At 38.5% G+C, this 24,349-nt stretch overlaps 1 protein-coding gene across 1 annotated transcript; it reads left to right on the forward strand.

Moving 5' to 3' along the window:
- The first annotated feature begins 6,469 nt into the window (after window positions 1-6,469).
- On the forward strand, window positions 6,470-12,566 carry LOC107818216 (light-inducible protein CPRF2-like). The gene is given in 6 exon segments (NM_001326018.1): window positions 6,470-6,910; window positions 7,044-7,143; window positions 9,333-9,543; window positions 10,982-11,057; window positions 11,134-11,259; window positions 12,096-12,566. Coding segments are annotated over 6 exon segments (1,353 nt in total). The 3' UTR covers window positions 12,495-12,566.
- Window positions 12,567-24,349: the final 11,783 nt, after the last annotated feature.

The raw sequence follows: 24,349 nt of genomic DNA on the forward strand, positions 1-24,349 counted from the left end.
TTGTCCAACAAAATTAATCAATCAATCGATCTTTGACCGAAGCCGAAACCGAGCGAGCGACAACAACGACGGCGCGAGGCTTGCCTTCTTCTTAACTCTTTAAGAGTTAGAAGAAGAGCAATTGTATATATACCCATCAAAAGTCTTTTCTTCCTCCAATATGGACAATATCCCTTTGCTAAGGAGGGAAACTCAAATATTTTATTTTTTTTCCATTTCACATCCACCATCTTTAAGCTACACAAGTTTAAAATCCCAACAATCCCCCACATGAATGGGAAATATCTATAAGAAAATGGAATGCACGGACGCGTGTGTGTTTTACATGCAAGAATTAATTGCATCTGGATAAGCAGGTTTTCCTTTGAACTTTCCGTAGTGAACTTATATCGGATATACTCGGTCAATCGGTAAATTTGATATCTTTGAACCGTTGAGCTTTGTTGTATACCTAGACAACATAAGTCGCACAATCAATCCTTAACCATCTATGGTTCTCACGGTTATGTTCGTTTCAGCCATGAACACCGCATGGTTTCATGAGTGCTTAGAGAATGGGCATTTACTTTCATTCCCCTTGAAGCGGCTTACACTTCACACTCACATAGGTGATTTCTAAATGTGTAATCCTATAGACACACTATCTGGTCATATCCTGCCAGACTTAGCAAATCATTAAAAAGCTTTAAGCCTTGTTGACTCATCAAAAAGCCTTGATGCTTTACCTCGATTTCTGAACATTGTCTTCATCACGAGAACGGGTTGAGTTATTTGACAATGTTGAATAATCATTCATAACTTTATTTAATCTCTTTTAACCTAGCTCGTGGGATCTCCAGTCTGCTAGGTAGCTACCGCTATGATGACTTGTCCTAGACCTTAACCCCATTCCCTTTGATCATCTTTCAATTGCCTCTCTAGATAGGCCTTTTGTAAGTGGATCCGACACGTTATCTATTGACTTTACATAGTGAATTGTGATAATACCACTAGAGAGTAGTTGTCTAACGGTATTGTATCTCCATCGTATATGACGAGATTTTCTATTATACATAACGCTCCATGCCCTGCCTATTGCCGATTGACTATCACAATATATACAAATAGGTGCCAAAGGTTTGGGCCACAATGGAATATCTTTCAAGAAATTCCGGAGCCATTAAACTTCTTCGTCGGCCTTATCTAAAGCTATGAATTCAGATTTCATTGTAGAACGTGCAATGTACGTTTGTTTGGATGATTTTCAAGACACTGCTCTACCCCCAATTGCGAAAATATATCCACTCGTGGATTTAACTTCAGATGATCCAGTGATCCAATTTGCATCACTATATCCCTCAATCACAGAGGGATATTTGTTATAATGCAAAGCATAATTTTGGGTATGTTTCAGATACCCCAAAACTCGTTTCATTGCCATCCAATGTATTTGATTAGGATTACTTATAAACCGACTCAGTTTGCTAATAGCACATGCTATATATGATCGCGTACAATTCATGATATATATCAAACTTCCCAATACTCTTGCATAGTCTAGTTGTGAGTCACTTTCACCTTCATTCTTTTGAAGTGCATAACTCACGTCAATTGGAGTCTTGGCAATCTTGAAATCCAAATACTTGAACTTGTCATGTACTTTTTCAATGTAGTGAGATTGTGATAATGCTAGACCTTGCGGAGTTTTATGAATTCTGATTCCTAAGATCACGTCAGCAGCTCCTAAGTCTTTTATGTCAAATTTGCTAGCCAGCATGCATTTAGTAGCATTTATATCTCCCATACTTTTGTTCATTATCAACATGTCATCGACATATAAATAAACAGTGACTTCATGACCTGGAGTGTTTTTAATATAAACACATTTGTCACACTCGTTGATTTTAAACCCACTTGCTAACATTATTTGGTCAAATTTGGCATGCCATTATTTGGGTGCTTGTTTAAGTCCATAAAGCGACTTAACAAGTTTGCACACTATTTTTTCTTTACCAGGAATCAATCAACCCTCAAGTTGTTCCATGTAAATCTCTTCCTCCAATTCTCCATTTAAGAAAGTTGTTGTAACATCCATTTGATGGATTTCAAGACCATACACAGTCGCTAGTACCACTAACACCCTAATAGATGTTATCCTCGTTACTGGCGAGTAAGTGTCAAAGTAATTAAGGCCTTCCTTTTGTCTATAACCTTTGATAACAAGTCTTGCCTTATATTTGTCAATAGTGCTATCAGCTTTCATTTTCCGTTTAAAGATCCATTTCGAACCTAAAGGCTTATTTCCCGGAGGAAGATCAACCAATTCCCATGTATGGTTATCCAAAATTGATTGAATCTCACTATTGACTGACTTTTTCCAAAACGCTAAATCAGAAGATGACATAGCTGCTTTAAAAGTTTGAGGCTTATTTTCAAGCAAGAATGTCACAAAATCTGGTCCAAAGGAAGTAGATATTCTTTGACGTTTGCTACGCCTTGAATCTTCTATACTTGGAGTATTTTCCTCTGGTTCTTCATGGGGTCATTTAGGTCTTTCACTTAACGACTCGCATTCAGTTTTATACGGATAGATACTTTCAAAGAATTCAGCATTATCTGATTCCATTACCGTATTAACGTGAATTTCGGGATTATCGAATTTATGAACCAAAAATCGACATGCTTTACTGTTTGTAGCATATCCAATGAAAATGCAATCTACAGTTTTTGGTCTGATTTTAACCCTTTTAGGTAAAGGAACTTGTACCTTTGCTAGACACCCCTACACTTTGAAATATTTCAAGTTGGGTTTTCTTCCTTTTCATTTTTCATATGGAATAAATTGCGTTTTGCTGTGGGGTACTCTGTTGAGTATTCAATTAGCTGTAAGTATAGCTTCCCCCCATAAACTCTGCGGTAATCCGGAACTTATTAATAAAGAATTCATCATTTCCTTTAATGTCCGATTTTTCCTTTCCGCAATTCCATTGGATTGAGGTGTGTAAGGTGCAATAGTTTGATGGATAATTCCATATTCCAAACATATTTCTGCAAACGGAGATTCATATTTTCCACCCCTATCACTTCTAATCATTTTAATCTTTTTATTCAATTGATTCTCCAATTCATTCTTGTATTGCTTAAATGCTTCAGTTGCTTTATCCTTACTATTAAGCAAATAAACATAACAATATCGAGTGCAATCGTCAATAAAAGTAATAAAATACTTTTTCCCACCTCGAGATGGTGTCGACTTCATATCACAAATGTCAGTATGAATTAAGTCTAAATGATTTGAATTCCTTTCAATAGACTTATAAGGATATTTTACAAACTTAGATTCAACACATATTTGATATTTTAATTTATTACACTCGAATTTAGGCAATACTTCTAAATTAATTAACTTCCGTAAGATTTTGTAATTGACATGTCCTAAACGAATATGCCATAAATCACTTGACTCCAATAAATAAGAAGAAGCTGAAATTTTATTCATATTGTCAACAACCATTATATTTAGTTTGAAAAGGCCCTCTGTGAGGTAGCCCTTTCCAACATACATTTCATTCTTGCTTACAACAACTTTATCAGAAACAAATACACATTTGAATCCATTCTTAACAAGCAAAGAAGTAGAAACTAAATTCTTCGTAATAGTAGGAACATGAAGAACGTTGTTGAGCGTTAACACCTTGCCGGAAGTCATCTTCAGGAATAACTTCCCATAACCTTCAATCTTGGTTGTTGCAGTATTTTCCATGGAAAGCTCTTCTTCGGGACCAACAGAAGAGTAAGTCGCAGATGCTTCTTTGACAGCACAAACATGTCGAGTGGCTCCAGAGTCAATCCAACACTCATTCGGATTTCTAACTAGGTTGTATTCCGAAAGCATTGCACACAGATCATCAATGTCATCATTCTTCTCTACTATGTTGGCTTGTCCATTCTTCTTATCCTTTTTCGGGAGATGACAATCAGGGGCTTTGTGACCGGTTTTTTCACAATTGTAGCAGCTACCCTTGAATTTCTTTTTGTTCTGCTCCTTAGTCTGTCCAGAAGACCTCTTTCTCTTCTTACTTTTTGGAGCAGTCTCCTCAACGATATTAGCTCCCATGATCGTTGAATTTCTACGAGACTTCTTCTCGGCTGTTTTGTCATTTCCTCAATCTTGAGACGAATCACAAGATCTTCCAACTTCATTTCTTTGCGCTTGTGCTTAAGATAGTTCTTGAAGTCTCTCCATGAATGAGGCAATTTTTCAATCATTGCAGCCACTTGAAATGCTTCATTCACGACCATACCTTCAGTAATAAAGTCGTGAAAAATAAGTTGAAGCTCCTGAACTTGGGTTCCAACAGTTTTGCTGTCTATCATTTTATAGTCTAGAAACTTGACAACTACGAACTTCTTCAAGCATGCATCTTTAGTCTTGTAATTCTTCTCAAGTGCATCCCATAATTCTTTTGAAGTATTCATCGCACTGTACACATTGTACAAGTCATCCTCTAAAGCGCTTAAGATATAGCCTTTGTAAAGAAAATCTGCTTGTTTCCACGCCTCGACAATCATGAATTTCTCGTTGTCCGACATGTCCGCAGCAGACATTGGATGTTCTTCGCTAGTGAATTTCTGCATACCAAGTGTGGTAAGCCAAAAGAACACCCTTTGCTGCTATCCTTTAAAGTTGGCTCCAGAAAATTTTCTCGTTTTTTCAGCCGGTGGAACAACAGTCCGGCTTGACGAGGCTATCGCCATTGCCGCAACAGTTGAAGAAGAATTTGCGTTATCAATTGCCATTTCTCAATGTCAACAACAGAAGAGTTTAATTAATGGCAAAACCAGAATAGTAAACAATACTGTAATTACCAATAAACAGTACGTATGATAAATAAAAATCGAAGTTTTTATATACTGTTTCACATAAAACGATGAAGTTTTTATGTTCTTCAAATCGTTTTCTAAATTTCAACACTCTGATGAAGTTTTTATAACTTCAAATCAGAATAGTAAAATTCAGAAGGAGTAGAAAATCATACAAGTTTTAATCTCCGCAAACAGAATATAGAATATAAAGTAATTTCTTTAAGATTGTTATAAACATGTATTACTGTAATAAATATTATAAGCAGTAAACTTTCTGAAGATTGTCAGTAGAAACAGTATGTCGAAATAATATCTGAAAAAATAATTTCTGGAATAAATCGAGCCCACTGAATACACAGTGTGTCCTTAAGGAAATTATTTTCCTCAAGTACCCGAGGTGCTGGAATATATCCTTCCAAGATAGAACGATTTAACTCACCGGAGTGCTGGTACCAAAAACGCCGATGAACAGCGAACCACTCGAAGGCTGTAAAACACACTGGAATTTTTGTGCAGAAGAAGAAGAAGAAGATCAGAAAATTTCGTAAGTAAAGATTCTAGGATTAAAGGCATATTTATAGACCATTTGACACTGTTTCTGAAAAGGTCTGCAACCTTTCAGAAACAGCCATAGCTGTTGGAACAGGTGGGAAGAAATATTGCGGAAAAAATAGAAAGCAGATTTAAAATAATCCGGAAAAGCAAAACGGATCGGGTCGCGGGTTATGCCGATGCCGAAGCCGAGCGACGATGACGACGGCGCGAGACTTGCCTTCTTCTTAACTCTTTAAGAGTTAGAAGAAGAGCAATTATATATATACCCATCAAAAGTCTTTTCTTCCTTCAATATGGGACAATGTTCCTTTGCTAAGGAGGGAAACTCAAATATTTCATTTTCTCTCAATTTCTCATTCACTCTCTTTAAGTTACACAAGCTTAAAATCCCAACAATATATACATAAAATTTTTTTTGAACTTTACGGGTGCCGGTGACCCTTCTCGATATAACATAGGTCTGCCTCTTGATTTGTTTATCATGAAATTGATAATTGCATGTATTTTTGTCCAACTCTTTTTTTTAAGCATTTGAGTATCTAAAGTTTACATGTCCGATTCATCCAGACTTATGTTGGATAGACACTTTAGGGGCAAATCATTTCGTAATAAGAAGTTTTTTATTCACAAAGCTCTAAATCCGAATATCTGGTGAAGGAAAGGTGGATTCCAATCAACTCATCGTTCGTGATTCTCTCTAAAAAATATTTTAAAAATAGACTAATGGTCTAAAAAATATTTATATAATCAATTTATTTTAAAATAATTATAAATATATCGATTTAATATTAATAACCTAATAAAAATGGTAAGTAACTCCTTGTAATAAGAAAATAATCAAGTCGTTTTAATCCTAGGAAAGGTAGAAGAAGATAAAAAAGGAAAAGAAAAGGGTAAATAAGGAATCTCATGAGAATCGTATTTTCCCACCATAATAATCCATACAGACAGATGTATATAATCAAAACTCAATCCTGTCTCTTCTTTCTCCTTTTCTTCCCATAATAATAAAAAAAGTCTCAGCTGTTTTTCCAGAGAGAGAGAGAGACAAAGAAAGAGAGAGAGAAATATGGATAGGGTGTTTTCAGTGGACGATGACATTGGCGACCACTTCTGGTCGACGCCGCCGACGGCGGACTTAGGCGTTGATTCCCCAACCGCTGCCGCCGCCGTCTCCTACTCAAAGATGATGAATCGAAGCTCTTCCGAATGGGCTTTCCAGCGCTTCCTCCAAGAAGCCACCGCCGCCGGTACCTCCACTTCATCTCCCCCTCAGCCACCTACAATGACGGCGTCTTCCTCGTCATCTTCGCACCAAAACGACGTCGTGGAGATCAAGGATGAGAATCTTTCTATTCCTAATTTAAATCCCAGTACGGCGTTGAATTCGAAGCCGGCGTCGTCGTTTGGCCTCGCACCTCCGCCGAATATTGCCGTTGATTCCGAAGAGTATCAAGCATTCCTCAAAAGCCAACTCCATTTGGCTTGCGCCGCCGTTGCTTTGACTCGCGTAATTTTATTTTTACTTATTTACGAATTAGCTTTGAAAAATTTCGCCTTTCAAATAATCTGATTTTTATTTCAGCTAAATCGTAGAGTAATTGATTCACTAATGAAATTATAACTGCAATTTATATTCATAGGGCAAGAGTTTAAACCCTCAGGATTCAGGCTCTACAGCTCACGACAAAGGATCAGAGACTGCTAGTGCAGCTCAATCAGGATCTCACGTCTCCACTTTAGGCAAGTGTTATTTACGTATAATGTGATCTGCATGTAACATGCTGATGTCATCTGTCTTGCCACTGATTATGTATGATGTACTTTGATTTTGGTTTTTGTGTTACTCTGTGCTGGCTGTAGATTTATGTTGCTATCGAAAAGTTATACAAGATCTTTTCTATGAGGTTTTGTCGTGTTTTTTACTCGGAAATTTATGAAGATCTGTGCTTCCTTCTTTTTTTAGATATTGGTTTGGGATGCTGATGATTGATGGCAGTTGTATGGTTATGTGAACATCTCAATAAACCTGAGTGATTCCTGGATGAGGCAAAATTTGTTTGGATTTCCATTGATTCCAATGCCTGTGTCACTTTGCCATTACTTTCTGTAAAGTTAACATTCTTTTTACATGAATAGGAACAAACTTTAAAGGAATTTGAACATTTTAGCCAAAGCAGGTGGACCCTTGGTCGCACTACGTTATGGTTGTACTTGTAGGTTGTACCTTATCTTGCGGCTCCCTACATCTCTAAAATAATTGTCTATTTAATACTTAGCAAATTCATATAAGTTTCAACAAATAAGAAAAATCATTAGAAGTTATTTTAAGTAAGGAATTATTTCAAAACATTGTACCCGTAGTCGTAGGTAGGCTGCCAAGTGCAAATAAATCAAGCCAAGTTGAACATCTTGCTATTTGAGCTCAATTAACAACCCTTAGAGATAAAGTTCGGGCTTGGTATTAATATGAATCTAATCCAAAAGTGGATGTTAGTAATCAAAGTTGGTTCACGAACTCTATACAATGAAATCTAGCTCTTGGATACAAAGCTAGTATCAAGCCTGAATTCGTTGCATATGTTACATTTAGACTTTAGCATATTTGTTTCGTCGACTTTAGCGTATTTAAAAATAAAAAATTGAACACAGATTATGCTCATGAACAACTTAATACCTTAAGAAAATAATGTTTTAAAAGGTTAATTTGGGACTCAATTAAGTGTGAACCGGGCTCAAGAGGCCTCAGGTTGATCAGGGGAGCAAAAGTTTACAGAACTAACACCCTAATAGGTGAAATATTTGGACCATGCACACTTACACCTTAGACTGTCCACCCATACTCCCCGGAACATTATCTTTTTAAGTATTTAATAGGAATATTACTTGCATTATATGTTTTATCCTGTAATCTAGAACTTATTGATTTAGTATATTACCATGTTATGATGTCTATATATCTGGATCAATCTGCTCTTTCAAATTTATACTATTTTAATGTATTTGCTGTAATTTTCATTTTTCATTTACTTAGCTAACTTTAATTTTTAAAAGTACAAATAAATACAAAATTCAGGAGGCTTACAATCCTGGCTTTGGAGCTGATACCTTGCCTCATGATAGTTAAAACATTACCTTGATCTCCATCTTTTAGGCTTTTACAACACTCCATATAAAGAAGCTTTTCAGGATTTTGAAATATTAATTTTCTATTTCAAGTAGATGTCATGGTACTATGTACATGCATTTTTAAAAGGTGGGGGCGCGGGGCGCGGGGCGAGGCGTTTTACCCAATATGGAACGAGGCGCAACATTGCGCAACATTGAAGTAGCTAATTGTTGTTTTCTTATCACACCAATCCCATTCATGAGTAATCAATGAGTTAACTTATTGCCCTAGTTATTTAATCCGCTATGTAACATAGAAGGAGCCAATTTTACTCTTTCGAACTCAACCTTTAACCTTTCTCATTAATGAAGTCACAAAAAGTAACTGAATGGGTCCACTCTTACCTCTAATGAGAGCCTTGTGCACTTAGGGCGCATTTGGTGAATTAATTTGTCTTTTAAGCTCCAATCATGCCTCACATAGGATCTCCTTGTGCAGTAGGAACTTAGTCCACCTGTGCCAATGAGACAAATCAACTGCAAATTGTTGGCTTTTGATTAGTTTGTCTTCATCTGCAATCATCATTCTAGTAATTTTCCATGTATGTTTCTCCATTTGCTTAATATGATATAATTGTATTGTTCAGTTATTTACTTGACAATGTAACATCTGCATCAGCAAAGAAGCGTGTAATATGCAACGGAAGGATAAATGTATGTAGACATCCATTTAATGACAGGCAAAGACTTGGTGCAGGTTACTGTGCTATGTATCATGGAAATTAGTTTCATGTATTGAGTCGTTAATTCCTTTTTTTCTGCAGGATCTGGTCAGGAAGTGGCAAAAATTCAAGATAAGGATGCTGGTGGACCAGTTGGAATTCCCTCCTTGCCCCCGGTGCAAAAGAAACCTGTGGTGCAGGTGAGGTCAACAACCAGTGGTTCATCTAGAGAGCAATCTGATGATGATGAAGCTGAAGGAGAAGCAGAAACAACTCAAGGCATGGATCCAGCTGATGCAAAACGTGTAAGGAGGTATTATAGTTTACAGTTTTTGTATAAGTAGCTCTACTTGAATTGCTGTCAAATCTGTGAAATATAGATTGGTCAAAAGAACTATTAATATCTTGGGGATAAACACCTCATACTAGTTGGGGATAAACCTATAAACATATCATACTGGTTGTTTTATGAGTTTCTGTCTTTCTGATGAACTAGATGCTGTTGGTTTCAACTTCATTCTTACATCTGATATAAATGATGGCAGCCAGTGTTTTGTGTGAAAAGTAAATGCCCTTGATATACATTCCCAATTTTGATTCATACATTCGTTCAAAACATTTGCATGGCTATTGATACTTTGTGAAGGTTAGAAGTTTTGTTCTAGTGCTACTGAGGCATAGCTGTGTGTGACTAAATGGATTCAATTGAAATCCTCTTTTCCCAAAGAATATACTGCTACTTGTGTATGTATGTATTATGTATGTTTTTTGTTGAGCATATTATGTACGTAGATACACGCACACACACACGTGTGTATACAGACGCACATTTTTTCATTTTTTGAAGAACCAAGCAACTCGGCCAATTAAAAGAATCCCTATCATTTTCATTCTTTCTCCTCTCTCTCACTCCCTCTTAAAGGCAAGCAGGTATGACCAACGCTCAAAATGAAGAAAAAAAACATACGTTTTGCCTAACTCTTTAAAATATAAAAAACATGAGACCAAAATGACTTGTTTATATGTTGCATATGAACCAAATAGAGCAATGGGAAAAATTCAGCTGTCATGTTCAATAAAGTCCTTTTTTGTTGACTGCTGAAGAAGTTCATCTTAGTCTTTGGCTGAATTCGCTTGCACAAAGCTCTGGGTTCGCGCCTGGTGTGTTATAATTGAATCCTTCATTGTTGCATACTTGCATATCAAATCCCTCCTCTCCGCTAAAGATTGCCATGCACCCTCATGTAAGTATAAGTGTGGAATTCAAGTACGAGGCTTTTAATAAAAGGGCCATACAAGATGCTTTAACTTTAAGGCCTAGCCGAAAAGTCTAAAAGCTTCTGAAGACAATTTGGCAATTCTTCGGCTGGCAAAGAGGACTGCTATTTCCTGACTCACATTGGGTAATGTCATGCTACCAATTGCGGTTGCCTTTATTGAATCAGGTCTCTCTTTGCCTCAGAAGTAAAGAGATTGCACTTCAAATGGAAGGTGTCATTATGTAAAGGCTGCTTGTCCATTACAAGCAGAATGAATATTCAATCCTTGGAGAATAATATGGTTGGAGGTGCAATGAGTCACCGGCATAAGATGCTCCAACTTTTTCTGTTTAGAAACTCTTTCCTACTTGAATCATATCCCGGTGGTAATGTAATCGGTCGGCATTCAGAATGTAAAGCTTATTATTGTTATCTCTGATAGTGAAGTTTACCTGGTAAAAATCCTAATAATCTCGCCCCTATGTTTATCAGAATGCTTTCAAATAGAGAATCAGCCAGACGTTCAAGGAGAAGAAAGCAGGCCCATCTGACAGAACTCGAGACACAGGTATGTTTTTCTTTAAATCCTGTGTAAGTTAATATTGGTGCAAGACTGCTGTCTTATGAAACCTTATTTTTGGTAGGTTTCTCAACTCAGAGTAGAAAACTCCTCTCTACTGAAACGTCTGACTGACATAAGCCAGAAATACAATGAAGCAGCGGTTGATAATCGAGTCTTGAAAGCAGATGTTGAGACATTAAGAGCGAAGGTAACGCTACTCTTAAGAGTTGTGGTTAAGACAGTAGGTTCAGTAATTTGTTTGGAAGTGCGAGAAGACACCGGCTTTGTGCATCGGTTGTCTTAATTGAGCCTAGTGAAATGACTTATTCCTGTAACCAAAAGAAAGGAAAAAGAGTTTGCACCCGAGGGTGTGGCTTATTGGTCAATGAAGTGGGTTGAGAACCATGGAGTCTCAGGTTTAAATCCCAATGAAGGCTAAAACACTAGGTGGTTTCTTCCCATCTGTTCAAGCCTTGGGGAACAAAGTTATCCGGTGCTTGTGCTGATGGGAGGTAGCAGGTACCCCCTGGAATTAGTCGAATTCCATGCAAGCTGGCGTGGACACCAAGGTTATATGAGAATTTTTCCTTGGTCCAACTTCCATTGCTCATCCAGTTTGGAATCAACAAGCTGGCAACTTCATGTTGCTTTGGCTATCTCTTTTTTATTTTTCATTTCATGCTTCCAAAGCCTATCATCAGGCTTCGCCAACAAAGACAAACATACATATTTTTTTGGTGGGACTAACCTGCGACAAGCTTGTCTTGTGCTTCTATCCACCTACTTGAGGTTACCTTTGCTGCTGATTTAGACAAGTTTCGGATCCTAAAGAACAGGATTATCATGATGTAAAAAAATTCTTTTATCCTCTTTTCCTTCTTAATAAAGAGCATTATGTAGTAGATTGATAATTTTGTAGATCTTAACAGGGGAGGAGTTGAATAATATTGCTGTTTCCTTTTTTTACCCTTGCCTCGTATTGTTAAAAATCATTAGCTGCGAAGCAAGTAAAAAAAGTTCCTTCATGTGCTGTTTGTTGTGCAGGTAAAGATGGCTGAAGAAACTGTTAAAAGAGTTACTGGGTTAAATCCGTTATTCCAAGCTATGTCAGAGATTTCCTCAATGGTAATGCCATCCTACTCTGGTAGTCCTTCAGACACATCGGCAGACGCTGCTGTACCTGTGCAAGATGATCCAAAACATCACTACTACCAACAGCCGCCAAATAATCTTATGCCAACCCATGATCCTAGAATCCAAAATGGTATGGTAGATGTTCCTCCAATAGAAAATGTAGAGCAGAATCCTGCAACGGCAGCAGTTGGGGGGAACAAGATGGGTAGAACAACTTCAATGCAGCGGGTTGCTAGCTTGGAGCATCTGCAGAAGCGCATCCGTGGTGAAGTGAGTTCCTGTGGAACTCAAGGCCGGGGAGAGCAATAAACACGGTTAAAGCCACCAGCTGCACCGAAGATTTTGCACAGCATGTTGATAAAATCATACTGTTCCAATTCCAACCGTGGCAGGAATTGCCCATTCTTTGTATGACAATGCCTTCTTGGATGAGACTAATGCATTGACATCTCTTTTCTATGCTGCTTCCGAATTTTCCAAGCCATCGTCTTTCCTCCATCTCTGTCGCTTTTCCGGCTATGTTAATGGAAACCTAAATTAACTTCATCAAACACATCAAAAAGAGTTAAAAAATCAAACTGAAATAACTTTAAAACTCAACTTTTAACTAGATATTATCAAGAGATCTGGATACGAGACGCTAAGAACAAGTTATATTTAGAGAAGTTGAAGTCGATACAAAATGAACATATATACTCGATCATGAATAAATGCAGGCTAATGCATATACCCTACTTTTCTTTTTCTATGATGTAAAAGACGGTCACTACAAGTAAAAGAAATGGTCGTAGAATGAGTTACTCAAGTTATACTGAAGTAAATCCAACGGTAGTTGGAAAAAAATGAAAAAAAAAAATAAAAAAAATCCAACGGTAGAAACCTAATCCACTCCGCCAAAAAAAGAAGGTATTGTTTGAGCTCAAAAATAGAAGCCGGGTTCAAAAGATACATAAAGGTAAGTGGACATTCCAAATTCTTGTATTTTGATACTAAGGTATTACAGTTTACATTGCATGCTAGTGATCATATTAAGAATTCCTATACAAATATAGCTTTGGTTAACTAGTAGTTCGTATTGTCATTTGTTTTATCCCCTGATTAGATTTTATCGTACCATTAAAATCTCATCACGACAATGTAAAGAATTACAGATAAACAATATTGGTGCAAAATAGTAGTATGTATTAGAAAAAAAGGATTTTTTCCTTCCTATATAATAGTATATGAAACTTATTTACTAAAATTATCCAAGTTTTGTATATTACCCGCCCTAAGCAAGTTTTTCTTATAATTTATATACAATTCATTATTAGTGCCTTAAATTAGAGGATTCTTTGATTGGAAAAGGGCGTAACTAAAGGAAACAAAGTTTAAAAATTGTCCTTCCATCTAAATAAGACTTCTTCCTGTTGTGTGTTACCTATTTTAAGCCATAATTAGCGCAATTCTTCTCTCTTTGCCATAATTACCTATTTTAAGAAAAGAATAATATATGGTACAACAACATACAAATTTTATAAAAATTTAATACAAAATTTGATATATATATATAACAACATACATGCTAAAAATAAATTTTATACAACTAATTATACAGTATATAACTTTTTTACAATTTTCATATATCATTAAATACAACTACAACATCATGCAACTTAAATACAATTTTCATATAAATTTTATACAATATGTCTTTTGTATGTATTTTGTATATAATTTGTATATATTTTGTATGTGATGTGTTCTTCCGCTTCTTCTTTGAATTTCAATATGAAAATCCAGCCAAATCAAATCTAATCTTCACCAAATACCCTCAAAATCAAGATATAAACTCCATAGAATATTTCCAATCATTTGCAATAATACCCAATCCAAACAAACAATATTTTTTGAAAATCCTAATTCAAATTCAAAGCTTCAAATTTTTTTAATGGCTGTCAATGATGGAGAGTCAAATACCTTCAAAATTTATTAATTGACAATTTCAATTCGAACAATCCAACCAAATAATTAATATACATCTACTGCTAGCCTGCCATCGAAACACCAACAAGAAAAGGGGAAGCCCGGAAAAGCTCCAAACTCCAGCCATGGCAAAATTCAAATCGATAAAAATTTAATCCCTTTCTTCGCCATTGTTAGAGAAAATTATGAGCTTTAGAAGAAAAAAACTTATAGAATCGGTGTAGAAAGAGGGTTGATTTCAAAGAGAGAAGGAGGAAAATCTTTTAGAAAGATTGGGGTTTGTCTGGGTAAGTAAGGAATTGTGAGAATTTTTTGGGATTTACTAAATTAAAATGCTACAATCAAGGGATACTTATTTAAAACTAATTTGTATATAATTGATAAATTGTATATGACTATGTAATTAAGTTAAAACTTAATTGGGGATGGTAAATAAGTTTCATACATAGTATAGGTAGGTAAAAATTTCAAAATAAATAAATTGAAGTACGATTCTTAACGATTAGATACCTAATTAAAGTCCTCTAGTATGGGGATATGGATAGTTATAGAATGCCCAAGTAAATATTTTAGGCTCTTCTAAGCTCATATAGAGATGCTGCAACTTACAAGTTTAGGTAATATTTTTGTGGTAGCCTAATGTCACGTCCTTAGTTGTTAACTAAGTACACGTTCGGCACTTGAATACTCGCTTACGATCTTGCACAACTTGCTCACGTTCTTGCTATGCCAAGTCACCCTTAGAATGGTAGAAAGAACACAAGAGAATTGTTAAATGAAGCTTTGTATTAGAGAGAACTTGAATTGTTTGCTTGGTCATTTACAAATGGATGGCCCCTTTTATATACTAGTCTCCTAGGGGTTAGAGTGTAAATATTAATTGTTACACAAGTCCTTAATATTTACAAGATAAGGGCTTTCTCTAGAATTCTCTATAAGCCTAGAAGATTCCAAGGACTTTCCTAGCAAATCCATAAACATCTAGGATCTTCCAAAGGAAATGTCCATACTTTTCTAGAATCTTCTCACAAATGCAAGCATTCCTCCTATATAAGCTTCCATATGGTATTAATATATGCCAAATGGTACCAATGTGGAATGATAACATGGCGGGTCATCACACTCTCCCCCACCTAATGTTGTGACGACCGCGACGCAATGTTGCTGCATAAACTCTCGGATCTTATATTTGAATTGCCATAATTCTTCATATCATTCCCATGTGGCCTCCTCCGGAGATTGCCCCTTCCAATGGACGAGGAACATTACAGTGGCTTTCTGCCCTTGTTTTCGCCTAGCCTGGTAATCAATAATAGCCTCAATCTCCCTATCATGCGAGGAGGTGATAGTCATAGGCGCTCGACTTGATTGGCCCCTACTCGGATCATCCTTATCTTCATGATATAGCTTAAATATGCTGGCATGGAAGACATGGTAGATCTTAAGATACGATAGCATGTCAAGCTTGTATGAGATCTTGCCTTCCTTGGTGACGATCTTAAATGGCCCCTCATACTTGCGAATTAGATTCTGATGTATGCCCCGTAGTCCCTTGAACTGTCTTGGGTTAAACTTCACCATGACCATGTCCCCAACTCTATAGTCCGTGGGACGCTACTTACGGTCCGCAAACTTCTTCATCTTCCTAGTTGCCCTATCCAAGTAGGACTTAGCAGTGTCAAGTTGCTCCTCCCATCTTTTGGCCATATGATAAGCCCCCAAACTCTTTCCCTCGAACGTGGCTGGTAATGAATGTGGAGTTTGTTGTTGTTGGCCTATGGCTAGCTCAAATGGTGTCCTCCCCGTGGACTCACTCCACTGCAAGTTATAAGAGAATTGGGTGATGTCTAGGAGCCTTGCCCAATCTTTCTGATGCGCGCTTACATAATGCCTCAAGTAGCATTCTCGTAAGGCATTGACCCGTTCCGTTTGTCCATCTGTATGTGGGTGAAAACTAGTGGAAAAGTGCAGTTCCATACCAAGTATGTCGAATAACTCTCTCCAAAAGTTTCCAGTAAAACGGGGGTCTTGATCACTGATAATATGCCTCGGTAAGCTCTGATACTTCACCACATTCTTAAAGAATAACTTGGCGGCTTCCTTGGAACTGCAACCCGATGAGGCGGGCATGAAGGTTACATATTTGGAAAATTTATCCACGGCCACCATAATAGTACCATAACCATCGAATTTCGGTAGATAAGTGATACAGTCCATAGTCACGCTCTCCCACGGATGCTCTGCGATTGGTAGCGGTTCCAAAAGTCCTCCAGGTTGTTGTTTCTCAACTTTATCCTGCTGACAGACAAGACAAGTCTGCACATAACATTCTATGTCATCTCGCATGCGTGGCCAATAATAGACTGACTTAACCAAGGCCCTAGTGCGACATTGGCCTGGATGACCAGACCACATTATGTCATGACTCTCCCTTATGATCTGACGTCTAATGTCTCCAAACTTAGGCACGTAGACCTGCCGATCCATGGTAAGCAATATGCCGTCTTCTACCCAAAAACGTCTCGTCTTGCCCTGGTTGGCTAACTCGATAAGCTGTTTGGTTGTTGGATCATGCTGCATGCCTTCTTTTATAGCCTCACTAATGTCCCAACTTGCTAAAGTGATGGCAGCAAGCTCGGCTTTCCGGCTCAAGGCATCGGCTATAACATTACCTTTGCCCGGCTTGTACTTCAGCAAATAATCAAACTCGGCAAAGAAATTCTGCCACCTAGCCTGTTTTGGTGTGAGCTTATTTTGTGTCTGAAAGTAGCTAGTAGCCACATTGTTAGTCTTGACCACGAACCTCGACCCGAGCAAATAATGTCTCCATGTACGAAGACAATGCACAATGACAGTCATTTCTTTCTCATGATCTGTGTAATGCCGCTCCGTCTCATTTAACTTACAGCTCTCAAATGCTATGGGATGCTTATCCTGCATCAGGACACCCCCAATGGCAAAGTCTGAGGCATCTGTGTGCACCTCAAATGTCTTGGCAAAGTCAGGTAGTGCCAAGACTGCCTCCTCTGTTACAGCAGCCTTAAGGCCTTCAAATGCCTTTTGACAATGCTCTGTCCAAACCCATGGCTTATTCTTCTTTAACAACTCAGTCAATGGTGCGACTTTTGCTGAGTAACCACTGATGAACTGCCGATAATAGTTAACAAGGCCAAGGAAGGATCTCAACTCAGTTACCTTTATAGTTGCCTCCCACTCCTGGATAGCACGTACCTTAGCCTCGTCCATGCGTAGCTCGCCATTGCTAATAACATGGCCTAAGAAGTGAAACTTTGATTGTGAAAACTCATATTCTCCCTCTTGATGTATAGCTTGTTCTCCCGCAAGACTTGGAAAACCTTCCTTAAGTGATCCATATGTTCCTCCAAGGTGTTGCTGTAAATGACTATGTCGTCTAGGTAGACTACCACGAATTGATCAAGGTAGGGATGAAAAATCTTATTCATAAGGGTGCAAAATGTGGCAGGTGCATTAGTTAAGCCGAAGGGCATCACCAACCACTCAAAGGCTCCATATCTCGTCACACATGTTGTCTTCGGCTCATCCCCTTCGGCAATGCGAACCTGGTAGTAGCCCTTGCAAAGATCCACCTTGGTAAAGTACTTGGCTTGCCCAAGTCTATCGAACAAGTCAGCAATGAGTGGGATCGGGTACTTATTTTTCACCGTGACCTTATTAAGTGCTCCGTAGTCTATGCACAAGCGCAACGATCCATCCTTATTCTTCTGGAACATTACTAGTGCTCCGAAAGGTGCCTTTGATGGGCGAATGTGATCAGCATCTAGCAACTCTTTCAATTGTTTCTTGAGCTCCTCTAGCTCGGGCGGTGCCATACGATATGGGGCAAATACAGGTGGCTTAGCCCCTGGCTCCAACTAAATTTTGTGATCCACCTCTCGCCTAGGCGGCGGGTGCTCAGGCAACTCCTCGGGCATGACATCTTTGTTTTCCTCAAGCAACTTCTCTATGCAAGGCGACAGTGTCTCTTGAAAACTCTTGGCTTCTTCCAGACTTGGGATGGTTGCCACAAACGTCGGCTCCCCCTTCTTGATCCCCTTGACAACCTGCATAACTAAAAGTTGTGCTTGGCTCTGTCCATGTGGCATAGTCACTGTAGGTACCATGCAAGATCCTTTTCGCTCCATAACCAAGAGGCGTTAGAGGTAGGTGTCATGCCCCAAAACCGAGGAGCGCGACCGGCGCTTAACCGAGTGAACCCGACCGAGCAAGCCTGTTAGATTTTATTCTACCCAAACTCATCCACGAATGGAGATAATGCATATTTTCCTTAATTAGACAAAAGGTGTTCACGTCTACAATACCAATTCATTTCCAATAGTTTCATCATTTTTAAAGTCTCAATTGGACAAGTAATATAACCACAACATAATATATATGTTTTGACTTTCCCAGCACTAATACACAACCCACACTATGTCTACGGAGCCTCTATAAATAAAGAAGAGTATAATGATAATGCCGACAACAAGGCCCCGGCTATACCTCAAACAGAATACATAAAGTACAAAAGATTCATGACCCCGAAATGAAGTGGGGCTCACCAAGTTAGCTAGGAAGAAGGTGCACTGCTATCACTGATCAATATCTCCTGCTGTGGAACCACCTGCATCCATTTAAAGATGCAGCGCCCCCGAAAAAAAAAGGACGTTACTACCGTTGAATAACATTAGTATGTATAACTAAACACACTCTCAATAGAATGATAAATAATACAACAAGATTATCATAATATCGATGAAAGCCTTAATCAACATCAAACCTCAATTTAGGATCAAGACAGTGTTCAAATTAATTTCCATATCTCATATTGGGAGATTTTTAGTATCGATATACCATTGTTCACAATACCAAAGCCACCGTACTTTTAGCACGAAGTTCGATCACGACCCGATCGGCTAGGCTATCTCATTAGAGAATCAACCACAACTACTATCAATACCAATACCACCGTAAATTTAGTACGGAGTCCGATCACGACCCAATCGGCTAGGCTATCTCATTAGAGAATCAACTATAATTATTGTCAATATCAATACCACCGTAAATTTAGTACGGAGTCCGATCACAACCCGATCAGCTAGGCCATCTCATTAGAGACATCAACCATAATTACTATCATTACCAATTTCCAGCACAATTACCACCATATGTGCGGCATGGTGTACGATCACGACCCGATCGGCTAGGCTGTCTTATTTGAGACATCAACCTTCTTATATCAATCCTTGTATTTCATAATACTTTCATATCTTTTCATTTCATTGGCACTAATGGCCATAATTATAAGATCATTCTTGACACGTTGGCCATATTCAGTATTTCATGCTCACCTTATCAATTTCAAATATCATTATCATCATCAACAACAAATACAATTCAAATCAAGGTGTGTAGTACACATGTGAGCAATTTAGAGTCTAAGGCACATAGAGATATTTCACAAAATTTGGCATAATAGCCTTCATTTAAACTTGACTTAAAGTCGAAACATTATTAATGCACAGTCCATATTTTAACACATCCTCAATTGGTAACATAAAATGAATAAAGCATTTGGGATGCTTGTTAAACATATTTCTTTCAACCCAATCTTACTCGGAATAGCCAGTTTCATAATGAATCACTCAGGACTTACATAATTTACATGAATATCGTGGAATTCAATTCTAAGAGAAGAGTTTAGCCAACATACCTCAATTGAGCTTCCTTAAACTCTAAAATATTCCGGAATTCTTAGAAACTTCAATCTATTTTAGAAATATAATAAATTGAATCAAAATTAGGAAGATGATCATGGTTCTAGCTCATTTGAGCATTTTATCAAACACTAGGTGTGCACAAGGTTTCAAGGTCTTTTTATGGAGGATTCCATCATCCCACAACCCAATCTTTACCATGCTTAGTTCAAAAATCTTCCTACATCCCTTGATATCACATGCATGTAAAATAATCAACTCTCATGCCCAAAAATTATCTTGCTAATTACCCATTTTCAGATGATTTCGAAATTAAGGTTTAGGGTGTAGAATCTTACCTCTAGGACGAAGACCTAGTCATCTTGCCTTCTTAATCTTCCAAAACTTGAGCAAGAATTGAAGAACAATTATTGAAGAACACCTTCTCACTCTAGGGCACTCTCTTTCACTCTAAAATGTCAGATTATATCTCAAAAATGACCCAAAATATGTATTTAACGAAGTAGGGTCGGGTTTTAAAAACACAAAAATGAAGCTCCGGAACAGGTTCTGCGACCGCATAATGGTTATGCGGACCGCATATCGGTCGCATAATTGGTGTCCAAAATGACCAAAAATCTGCCTGAGTCTGCGGTCACTATGCGGTCCATATAACTGTTCTACGGTCGCATAGTGCACCGCATAACAGTTATGCGGTTGCATAGTCGACCGCATAATTGCTTCCAACTGACCCCTTAACTGCCTCACTCTACGGCTATTATGCGGTCCGCAGAGTGATTCTGCGGTCGTATAATGAATCGCAGAAATGCACTTTTTTGCAAAAATTTTTTCTTTACTTTCCGGTGCATTGTTCTATAATACTCAACATGTAAAACCAATTCGGCACCACGAAACATTACTTTCTTTTGTAAAATATTACGGGGCTTTACACTTAAGTACTTCAAAATTTTTTGGGGTGTTACAGTAGGGGTCGATCAAAGTATGACAATGTCTAAAGAACTCTTGCCCCAATATGATGTCAAAGATATCCATAGTGGTTCAGGTAAAGTTTGTCATACCTTTCCAAGTTCCCAATTTGACACCAACTCCATTAGCTACCCCACGAGCATTCTGTACCTCGGCATTCACGGTCTTAACGCGAGAGTTGGTTGGAGCAAGCTTCAATTCTAGTCTCTTTGTGGCAACCTCAGTCACAAAATTATGAGTTGCTCCAGTATCCACCATTGCACGAGCATGCTTATTGTTGATGGTGAGATCCACGTACTGATTGCCATTCTCGGTAGGTGTAATGACCCGGCCAGTTATTTTGAGAGTAATATCCCCGATCCCCTATTAAATTCTTTCGCCAACTCTATTTCTGCTATTGTGACTTGCCGGGATGATTGGTTTTGAGTTTCGGAGTGTTTTGGGACACTTAGTCCCTAAATGAGAGCTTAAGCCTTAGGATTTGAATCGTAATTGGAACTGTGTGAAGATGACTTCGGAATGAAATTTTGTCGGTTCCGTTAGCTCCGTTAGGTGATTTTGGGTTTAGGAGCGTGCCCGGATTGTGTTTTGGAGGTCCGTAGCTCATTTAGGCTTGAAATGGCGAAAGTAGAATTTTTGGAGTTTTGGACCGGTAGTGGAAATTTTGATATCAGGGTCGGAATCCGATTCTGAAAGTTGGAATAGGTCCGTAATATCGAATATGACTTATGCGCAAAATTTGAGGTCAATCGGATGTGATTTGATAGGTTTCGGCATCGGTTGTAGAATTTTGAAGTTTCAAGTTCTTTAAGTTTGAATTGGAGGGTGATTCATGATTTTAACATTGTTTGATGTGATTTGAGAGCTCGACTAAGTCGTATGGTGTTTTAGGATTGGTTGGTATGTTTGGTCGAGCTCCCGGGGGCCTCGGGTGTGTTTCGGATGCTCAACGAGTCATCTTTGGACTTTGGAAGATAGCAAATTTCTGGTATTCTGTTGCAGGCATTTTCTTCATCGCGTTCACGAGGGAGTCCTCGCGTTCGCGTAAGGTATCTGGGAAGGGAAGATGAATTACTCTTCGCGTCTGCGATGTCGCTCTCGCGTTCGGGAAGGTGTGGAACCTCGAAGCTACGCGTTCGCGAAGAAGAACTAGAGGCAGGCGAGAATTCATGCTTCACGTTCGCGATGGAGATCTCGCGTTCGCGATGGGTCAAGATTAGTGGTCTTCGCGTTCGCGACATATGCATCGCATTCGCGATGGAGGATTTTGGGCCGCGAAGAAGGACGCGTCTCGGCAGTATTAAAGTTCCAAAAACGGAGGTTATGCCATTTTTATCAAAACCTTAAGTTGGGAACTCGGATTTTGGATGAGGGATTGAGGGATTTTTCAGAGATATCGATTGGGTAACGATTCTTAACTCCTTTATGGTTATATTCCACTAATCTATGCTTGAATTCATCGTTAAATTTCGGATTTGGGGTGAAAAATTGAGAAAAATTCTTAGGCTGAATTTTGGGGTTTCGATCGAGATTTTGGTATCGGATTTGAGCAATTTTGGTATGAGTAAAATCGTGAGTGAATGGATGTTCGTATTTTGCGACTTTTACCCGATTCCGAGATGTGGGCTCGGGGTGACTTTTTGGCCAATTTTTCTTATTTCACGCTTTAGCTTCGAATTAATTAGCTAAATTAGTTACTTGTAGTTATATTTACATTATGCAATTTATTTGAATAGATTCGTGCCATTTGGAGTCGGATACTCGTGGCAAGAACGTGTTATCAAGGTGATTTGAGCGGTTCGAGGTAAGTGGCTTGCCTAACCTTGTGTTGGGGACTTTCTCCTTAGGATGTCTTGATATTATTTGGTGTGTGGGCACCGTGTACGCGACGTGATGAGTACGTACACGGGCTGTTATTGCAAAAATCTTGTTTATCCTTTTTAAATCATAAATTGCTTCTCTTATTAAATTGCACTAATATGCTTAATTGTTTAGTTTAGACTAGAAAAGCATGCTTACGTGTTTTAACTGCCTATTTGACATTCTGTGCGCCATGCTTAGTTAAATCCCTATTCCCTTATCTGTGTTCAGTATAAACTGTATAACTCGATGCCATACCTGCCATTTCATCTTGCGTTGCATATTTAAATTGGGACTACGGACGTATTTCGGGCGATCCCCCCTGCCTTGCATATTTACTTTGGGACTACGGACGTATTCTGAGAGATCCCCCAGCACTGTATATTTACTTTGGGACTACGGATGTATTCCGGGATATTTACTTTGGGACTACGGACGTATTCCGGGAGATCCCCATGTACTGCATATTTACTTTGGGACTACAGACGTATTCCGGAAGATCCTCAAGCACTGCATATTTACTTTGGGACTACAGACATATTCCGGGAGATCCCCCTGTACTGCATATTCATTCGGAACTACGGGACGGTATCCCGGGATATTTCCCACTGTGTTTACCTTGTTTTGAGCCGAGGGCTCCCTTAACTATTAAATTTTCGAGAATTTCTTTAACTATGTTACCGTAAATTTCACTTATATCTTTTACTGTTTAATTTATTATATTTACTCCGGTAGGGCCTTGACCTGATCTCGTCACTACTCGACCGAGATTAGGCTTGGCACTTACTAGGTACCATTGTGGTATACTCATGCCCTTCTTGCACATGTTTTTGTGTGCAGATCCAGGTACGAGCTATCAGCCTTGGGGTTAGTGTGTGTTGTTGATTCTAGGAGACTTCAAGGTACTTCTGCTTGCGTCCGCAGATCTTCGAAGTCCCCTTCTACTCCCTCGTCTAGAGACTTTCCTTATTATATTCAGACTTTTGTATAGAGCTACATAGATTATAACAGCTTGTGACTTAGTGATATTCCGGGTCTTGGGAAATTATTTTGTATATGCTGAGTGGTACTACTCTTGGCTATTTATAATATGATGTTTAACTTTAAAATGTTGTGTTTTCTTTATATTTTTCGCAATATTTGGCTTACCTAGTCGTAAAGAATAGGTGCTATCACGACACCTTACGTAGGGTTAATTTGGGTCGTGACAGTAGGTTGGATAGATTGATTCATGACAACACCACATAATCCGATCATACCCAACTGTGCGGTTCCTGAACTCTCTCCTTGCGGCTACTCCTTCCGTTCACAGACCATGGCGTTGAGGCTCTTTATGTCGGGGAAATTCCTAAAGCTGTGCGTCCCTCCACATATGAAACATCCCTTCTTCTCGGCCTGCGCCTTCTTCTCGGCGTAGCCCTGACGGCCACTCGTCTTTTTGGAATCTTGAGTCTTGTAGTATTGTTGTTGTATATCCTTGCCTTTGCCACAGTCTCCCCCACCTTTGACATTGTTAATCTTTGTTTCTTTTCCTTTGCCTTTGTCGTGCTTGTCATGCCTGAAATCCATCAATGATTCGACCTCCAATATGGCTTGGCCTATATCTGCGACTTGCTGGCGTTGCAACTCCTGCTTGGC

The sequence above is a fragment of the Nicotiana tabacum genome, chromosome 19 (genome assembly GCF_000715075.1).
Source record: "Nicotiana tabacum cultivar K326 chromosome 19, ASM71507v2, whole genome shotgun sequence".
Lineage (NCBI taxonomy): Eukaryota > Viridiplantae > Streptophyta > Magnoliopsida > Solanales > Solanaceae > Nicotiana > Nicotiana tabacum.